Source organism: Chrysochloris asiatica, unplaced genomic scaffold (genome assembly GCF_000296735.1).
Source record: "Chrysochloris asiatica unplaced genomic scaffold, ChrAsi1.0 scaffold00011, whole genome shotgun sequence".
NCBI lineage: Eukaryota > Metazoa > Chordata > Mammalia > Afrosoricida > Chrysochloridae > Chrysochloris > Chrysochloris asiatica.
The window spans coordinates 24,810,045-24,819,045 of NW_006408529.1; the positions used below are offsets into that span (position 1 = coordinate 24,810,045).

Sequence of the window (9,001 nt, forward strand, 5' to 3'; positions counted from 1 at the left end):
ATGTAATCCATACCGAAGGCTGTGCTCTTTGATCTTCATCAGTAAATGTTTTAAGTCCTCTTGACTTTCAGCAAGCAAGGTTGTATCATCTGCATATCGAAGGTTGTTAATGAGTCTTCCTCCAATCCTGATGCCACGTTTTTCTTCATAGAACGTAGCTTCTTGGATTATTTGCTCAGCATACAGGTTGAGTAAGAATACTTATTGACTTGTTTCATGTAGTTGATTACAATTCCCACAATGTAACGTCACTTATCCCATATCCTCCCTATGTTTTGTTTCCATTCCTAAACCTTCTGAAATTGCCCTTGGGTAAATGCTGCCTTTTGATTTCATATGGCTGATTATTTTAAAAAGATGTGCCATCCTAGTGTTATTGTTCTCTTTATAAATCTATGTGGTGCTGTAGGATAAGCACTGGACTGTAAACCACAAGCTTGGTGATTCAAACCTACCAGCTAGTCCTTGGAAACCCTATACAGGGCCACTATGAGTTGGAACTGACTCAACAGCACTTAACAACAATATTGTTGGGAAGAATATTGAAACACGGGTGAGTTCTATTCCAGACCTGAAAGGTGACTACCAATCATATATAGTTCTGGGGGATCCATCAGTCTCTATCCGCCCAGTCATTTTTTGTTTTTTTTTCTTCCTTTAATGATCTTGAGTTATATTCCTTTATTTTTCTCCCATTATGTCTAGGACTTTCTAACATATGATTGAATTTGGTATTAAACATTATTATGGATTCTTTATGGTCTGGTATGGAAGGAGGTACACAGTTGTGGTGGTGTTGTAACACCAACCCATTGTCAACTAGATAAATTACATTTATAGCTTCTTGGCAAATGCTTTGCAGTTGTATATTTGTTTTTAATTTTGACAATTAAGGTTTTTCAAAACATTTTTTTTTTATTATTATATTCCCTTCAATTGATCAGAATTAAAGAGTCCTGGTGTGGCACTGTGGGTTAAAACCACAAGGTCAGTTTGAACTGTAAGGTTGGCGGTTCAAACTTACCAACAGATCCTTGTAATCCCTATTGAACTGCTACACGAGTTGGAACTGACTCGACAGCACTTAACAACTAGATACATGGAGACATTTCAAAATTAAACCATCTAATTCTAGAGATTTACAATTAGAAATAGACATGTCAAGAAACACCTTTGTTCCTCCCTTCCCACTAGTGTCAAGAAGGTAAAAGATTTTACTCACCATACTGGCAAAAATTTTTGTTAGTGGTATAACTGATCACTAATGGTTATTATATCTACTCACTGTACAGATCAAAATTTAAATACCATACTGACCAAAATTTCTGTTAGTCATATATAACTGGTCACCGATGGTTATTATTTCACTATTATTAAAAACAAAGATTTGGTGGAGAGAACATGCAAGAGTTCCTTGCAAGGGCAAAGCAATTTCAAAGATATAGGTCCATTAGTGACAACTGAGGTGACAGGGTCTTTAATGAGAGATCCTAGGGTGGCATGTGGTTCAGGAGCGACTGAAATATTTTGGCATGTATCATGAACTCAACAGGTACATAAAGAGACTTGGGGACACCTGAGCCCATGGACAAGGGCATAGCCACTGAGGACTAAAGCTGAGATTGAAGCATCCAGCTGATATGAAGTGAGGGGATATGCATAACACCACCCCAACTTGCAGATAGTACCCATTTGACCTAGCCTCAATGACTGATAATCAGAACTCAACTAGAAGACAATTAAAAAATTTATTTTTTGACAAAAGAAATGAGGGTAAATTGCTACAATTTGATGAACTTGACCTATACACCTGGATGTTGCTGTTGTTAGGTGCCGTTGAGTTGGTACTGATTCATACTGACCCTACGCACAACAGAATGAAACACTGCCCGATCCTGACCCAACCTCACAATTGTTACCACACTTGAGCCCAGGGTAGATAGGGATGGGCAACTTAGACACTGGTTACCTAAAATGAGGGGGTGATAAAGGCACACTAGCTTGTAAGTTTTCAAGAGGGAATTTAGTTTAAAAGTGTGCAGGGGAAGATAATAGTTTTCACCTTGTCTAGACGGGTCTGGTGAAAAGAGATGGGGATTGGTTCTTATGATTCAACATAATTGTTATCTTAACTAATTAATTGTGACTGTCACAATTTTAAAGGTAGAAGTTTTGTAACAGAAACAGGGGAGTAGTTAATCTTACAGTCCAGAAACAGAGTACCCTAGGACCATTAAAGGAGAAGAGCAGAGTGGAATGTAAGACCCTATCCAGAGAAGCAACACCAGAGATGGGGACAGGGGAGAGAGGGAGCAGCTGAAGACTCTAGATTTATGGGAAGAGAGGGACTGAGAGCTGATGGCCAGGAGGCAGGCTTGCAGAATGTGCCCTTAGGTTGTTTAAATTATGCATGCCTGAGTGGTTTTTTTATTTTAAAAAAAGCTAAAATGAATAATGGGAAATACTGTTAACTGATGGTACATGGGGGCGGATTATAATCATTGTAATAAAATGAAGTATATGATTTGTTGAATGTAAAACTGATGATCTGCCTTGTAAACTTTTACTCAAATCACAGTAATAACTTAAAAAAGAAAAAAAAAAGACATCCGCTCCGCTTTATCTCACATTTGGGAGTCCTGGTGTGGCGCTATGGATTAGAGCACTTGACTGCAAGGTCAGTTTGAATGACAAGGTTGGTAGTTCAAGCTCACCAGCCACTCCTCAGAAATCATATATAGGGTCACAACAAGTTGGAACCGACTGGATGGCACTTAACAACAAGAATTTGCCAGATGAATAATCTTAATACAACTATTTCAATTTATATTGTACTATGTTTCTGAACTTTAAAGTTTCCAAAATAAAAAAAGGAGTCCTTGGGTGGTTCAAACGATTGAGCACTCTACACGTCTTAAAAGGTTAGTAGTTCAAACCCATTCAGAAGCACCCTGAAAGGAGAGCCTGGTGATATGCTTCTGAAAGATCACAGCCTTGAAAACCCTATGGAGTAGTTTAACTCTGCACATATAGGGCAGCCTGAGTCAGAATCGACTCAACAGGCAACTAACAGCAAACATGTTTTTGAGTTTTAAAGGTTCCCAAATTATAAAAAGCTAAAAAAAAAAAAAAGTTTTTTATTACTTAAAGGGTAGAATGAATGCTTTTCATATGAAAGATACATCTGTACACTACATGACTACAATTCATATTGAATTTATTTTAAAAATACAAGGTCACATTGAAAGCATAGTTTACAGTGATAAAAGCAATAGTTTTTATTTATTACAAATTCTAAAAAATAATCCAATTTCATAAGTAAAAAGGAATACTGATTTTCATTTAAAAGATCTGAATTTAAAATTATTTAGTAAACAAAATAATCTTTACATTTGCACAAGTCCAAAGCATTTGTTAGTTTTTACAGACATAGACTTTCTGTAGGGTTCTGGGCCCTCCAACAATTTCTATTAAGTGCAATGATAAAAAAAAGTAAGTAATAGCATTGGGCACTCCTAGAGGACACTAAAAGATGAAGAGCCTGGTTCAACAAAACCCACCCCATTAGCAGTACAAGGTCAGTTGAGTGTAGGCCATGCACTTGTACCCTGAGGTCAGTCGTGTGTTTGCAGGATTGCAGCAAGGTGGGCCCCTACAGTACCAGTTCCAGGAAGTGGTCACTCCTTACGTGAATCAGGGAGGTTCCTTACTCCTATTCCTTCACCTTGATGTCCTCCTGCGATTCAGAAATGAAACTAAGGAGCCCAACTACCTGACTTCCACTTGAAATCTTTGACTTCGTATCTTTCCCCTTTATCCTAAGATCCCACCCAATAGGTATAGCTATGGATGTTCCAACTTTGCAGACCACATGGCCCTGGAACGTGCTGGATGGAATCCTGGTGCTGACTCCCAGGGGCTGTCATTAGGAAGGTTCTTCAAGGCCCCCAGGTTCTGACAGTGGCTTTTTGTCATGGTAAAGAAAAGCTAAATATAATCCACCCAGGAAATTGGGTTGCCAATGGGATTAAGCCATAGCAACACTGTTAACCAATAAGACTAAACTGTGTACATATAAACAATAATGAATATTAAAAAACAAAACAAAACAAAACAAAAACCACAACTAAACCAACTGAGTCCAGAAATCATAAAGTCACTTTTCAATGTTTAAGTATGATTGATTATGCAAGGGAAAACAACAATCTGAGCTAAAAACATCAAGCAACCTTAGTTTCATATTTACATGACTTAAAAATATGACCTCTGATGGCATACCAATTTCAGTACTTTCCCCCTTGATACTTAAAGGCCTGTTAGAGAACTTCACAAAGTTCTAAAAAGGGAAGGCTCTGTTTTGACACTAGCATAAAGAAAAGTTGATTTGGCTAAAAAAAAACCATATATATATATAAACACTAATCATGTAAATTTAAAAACACCTATGATATACAGTCTAAATCCAACCACTTAATGTTCGGTGGAAATTGTACTTCTTGGTGTGAAATCACTTGAGGCTTATCAGGAGAAAATTAGACTCCCACAGGGAGAGAGAGTTGGAATCTTGACACAGCTGTATCATCTGGTTTTAATCTCTGAATATTACCGAACTAGCATTTCCTGACTTAAGAGGAAAGAAGATAAAACTAAGCGAACTCCTTCTGTCATCAGCATCGCAGAAAGATTACCTTTCCTCCTTCTCCTTTCCTAGCATTCAAACAAATTGAGAAAACAATCTGGTAAAACAGGGAATCTAATTCAAAATGCTTTATTTCAAAAATATTAACTACTCACAAACACCAAGGACTTGAAAACCTTATGGGACAGTTCCCTGTCCTATAGGGTCATTGTGAGTCGGACTCGACTATATGGCACTAGGTATGGTAACAGTGAAATTTTATACAAGGGGGCTTTACAAATCTGCGGGAAAAGTCCATTATCTTTCAATTTCACTTTTCCATGAACTTTTTGAAGTCTCCACATATATCAATACGAGTTTTTCCTTAATGTATATATCGGAAATGTTTGGGACTTTATTTGCTTGATGTTTATCTCTGTAGGAAAAGTGATTAAGCAATAACCTATAATTTGGTATGTATCAAAGCTTATAGTTTAACTTTAAAACTTGAATTTGCATAGATACCTTTCTAAATCTAGCATTGGCTCTGTCTTTATGGGGTACATCATAAATCGTTCTCTCTCTTTGTTCTCAACAAAAGCAAAGGTGATGTTTTAAGAAGTTTCTCACTAAAAATGCTAAGGAAGCATATTTCCTAATATGAAAGATAAATTTTGAGCTGTTTTTACTCAAAAACAATTAAGAGGATGTGTATTTTTTTTAACTTCTGAAGAGGATTTTATATAAGCTTGATTGATTACTGGTAAAATATATATAAAACCTTTTGATAATCCTAAGTGAAAACATTTCATTCAAAAAGGTTATGAATTCAATATACGAAAAGAGATGGTCAAAGAGTTGATAGTACTGGCTTTTACTAATAAACACATATAAGACAGTTTGTCAGAAGAGGTGCAGCAGGAACAAGTAATTAGAAATACTCTAAGGCCCTCTACCCCTACTCCATTTCAGACGATAAAGCACCTGTTAAAATGTCCTAGAGTTTAATAATTTCATATTTGAAACATTATAAATATCTCTGTCTTAAAGAATCTATCTATAGAAAATATTATACATATAAAATTGTTGTATATCTCAAAATAGTTTAAAACCTAAAATTTTTACATAGGTATACCTATCAATATAAAACATTAATTTTTCTCCACATTGGTTGGGTTTTTAATCCACATAAAAACATCTATTTCCAAAGCCCATCACAGACAGACCCAACTTACTTATACACTGACATTTAAATACATGTATATATATATATACACACCCACACATACGCAAGTAATGGTGTCTACATACTCATACAAACACACACATCTATTTGAGTCTTCACGGGGGAAGAAAGAAAGCAAAGTATCTTATCCTAGATATTTGTGTTTGTAAAGTGTTTCACTGTGGCAAAATAATTTTTAACTACATTCTCCTAACTGAACGGGCCTCAATGGCTTTAGCTGCCTATCATGTTTTGAACAAATGTCTTGACTTTGTTGAAGTGGTGGTGGTGCGCTGTGGAGTAGATTCTGACTCATATTGACCTTGTATAGGGTTTCTGAGGCTGTAAATCTTTACAGGCGCAGAAAGCCTCACCTTTCTCCCATGGAGCAGCTTGGTAGATTTGAACTGCTGACCTGTGGTTTAACAGTCCAACTCATAAGCCACTATACTATCAGGGCTCCTTTCTGTTACGTTGTTATTGTTAAGGGCCGTTCAGTCAATTCCGACCTATAGCAACCCTGTATAGGGTTTCCAAGGAGCAGCTGGTAAGCTTTAACCACCGACCTTACAGTTCAAAGGACTTTGCAGTCTGATGCATTAGCCCACAGAGCAGAGCCACACCAGGATGTCCTCTTTGTTATATTAAGAGTTTAATATCCATACATCAAATTCCTCATGCTCCTTGTGTGAAGGGATATTTTAGATTTACTGTAGAATAAAATGGGGTTCTCAGTATACTGCAACAGGGAGGATTTATGACTATGCCTACAGTCGTTACAAAAACATTTCATCACTTGCTTATCTGACTCCTCTCCAGCTTGAAAGACAATTTTAAGCTTCAGATATGACCACATGCACCCTGGGAATTGTGGAATTTCAGTACTAATTTCTGTGTTAGGGATGCTACAGGATAGGAGCCAGAAACATAAGCTTTCGGCCTATTTATTTGATATTTGCTCTCAACGAATTCTTGGTTTAACAAATCAACTACAACTTGTTTCTTAATAGTACTGATATAACGGACCTTTTAGAAGAGCCATCAGGCAAAAAAGAAAAAGAATGTTTTCCTTGTCTTTGGATGAATTCTAGTCAATTGGCACATGTGGTAACCTTCACCACAAGTATCCTGGGAATGTAACCCACAAATAAATCTCTAGCCTCTCGCCTCATTTAGTGAACCATCTAATTATTTGTAAGAAAAATATTTTATGAGAAACAAAATACACTGTAGCTAAATAGTTCACTATTAGAGACCCCTATAAAGTAAAATAAAGCAATTACAGAATCCTACATATAAAAGGCACTGCTTCTAGTTTTAATTCAGTTTGATTATTTTTTTACATTGATGTTTAAAATTATCATGGATTTAACCAAAACATTTTCCCCCTAACCACTGATGGGCTGTTATAGAATACTGGTGTCTACATGTCTGTATTTTTTTAATAGCTTTAACACAGTCACTTGAAAACCAAAGAAATCAAAAGTGTTAACTAATATATTTCAAGGGGGAACATTCCTAAATGTTTTCAAAAGAAGCATTAAAGGCAAACTAGATATGAATCCCTTACATTGGGCCAAATGCCCTTTAATATCTGGATAAATACTTTATTATCACAATAGGGAGATTTTATCTTCTTGTAGCCCTTCAATTTTTTTTCCCTCTTTTTCATATTTTAAGGATAAAATTTGTGATTGTAGCCCAACATGTCTAAAGCAAAACAAAATTTTAAAAGGAGTGATTTTTGCGCCTGAAGAGGTTAGAAAAATGGAAGTGTGACTAGTTATTAAATGATAGAAACTAGTATGAATCATTCTACCAATTATGTGATGTGGGAGACTCTACTGGCTTTATTTTAAGTGACTTTTATAGCAAGGATGTTTGGGATCTAGTTGTCCAAGCATATGTCTAACACTTTGATCTCACATGAGCTTTCTGGCTGTAAGATCACCTTCAGTTTCTAGCATGAAGGGCCCCAAGCAGAGCACACTATTCCCTCTGGTCCCTGATTGAGTAGAGGGGCAACATTATCCATAGCTGGTGAAGACTTCCTATTTGAACCACAGTTCTCAAAGACAGGAGCTCACAGAAGTGCCATCTGGTGACTTGGAATGCCACTCCTGTGCTGTGTGGTACAGCACACACAAACACCTTTACAGGCTAACGTTTTACAAATCCAAACCTGAACTAAACCCACTGCTGGCATGTACAACTTCTAGAAACGGCTCTTTCTTTATCCACTCCCTCTTACCTGTGACATACACCATGATGAATCATTACATTTTAAGCATGTTCTAAATAAGGACATACACAAAACACCTTTCTATTCCATAATTTACCTCCATTTCAGTATGTGCATAAATGACACCAATTAATGACAACACTGGAAAAATGCAATGCAATAACAGGAGAACATCAACAAATTTCAACCTTCACATTCCCCAATATACACATTCACACATCCACACTCACACTGTTGGGGGAGATATTCATCACTGAGGAGAAAGCTCAGGTGAATGTGACCCCAGGCACACCACATGAAGAGGGGCTGTCCCGAAGACTGAGTATAAACTAAGGTGAGCTATGTCCATAGCATACTCATGATAACATAGCATACTGGTGGCATCCTGTCATGGTTTACTCTGTGTAGGATATGTAGGTTAACATGGTGGGCCAGCTCTGCTCAGATAAGCATTAGCACTCACTAATCTTTTCATGGACTAGGAATGGTAGATTGAGGTTTCTTTGGTGATGCTCATTTGCTTGTATGGCGGCTTTTTCTTCTATTGCTGCATTAATGTTGCCTGAATAAGCATCATCGTCATCTTCTTTCCTTGGGTTTCCCTCTAGACTGTGTCTAATGCCATAAGCAAAGTAAATCAGGAAACCTTTTGGGGAGAAAAAGAAAAAAAAAGAAACAATAATGTTTTAGGTATATCAGGTTATTATTGCTTTAAAAATGAAAAGTTAATAGAGAAACTGGTGCAAACTTTCTGTACTATTTAAAGAGGATGGAATACAAATACAGGCTTACACACAGAAGGTCTTCTCAATTAATATTCCCCAGAAGAATAGCCTCTTCGTTTTTAACACCAAGAGTCTACAGAGAATATGTGTTTCTTTTTATAAAAGCTTTACAGGCAATGCTTATATGGATA

At 36.7% G+C, this 9,001-nt stretch overlaps 1 protein-coding gene across 2 annotated transcripts in view; it reads right to left on the reverse strand.

Moving 5' to 3' along the window:
* Window positions 1–8,516: 8,516 nt before the first annotated feature.
* The window catches only part of SLC7A2 (solute carrier family 7 (cationic amino acid transporter, y+ system), member 2), a 25,599-nt gene continuing 25,114 nt past the window's right edge, over window positions 8,517–9,001 (reverse strand). Inside the window, exon 11 of one of the 2 annotated variants that reach the window (XM_006834465.1) lies at window positions 8,517–8,731. In XM_006834465.1, coding sequence (XP_006834528.1) covers window positions 8,538–8,731 — 194 coding nt within the window. In that variant the 3' untranslated portion in view covers window positions 8,517–8,537. The remainder of the gene's footprint in view (window positions 8,732–9,001) is intronic. The other variant, XM_006834466.1, reaches the window with a different exon arrangement.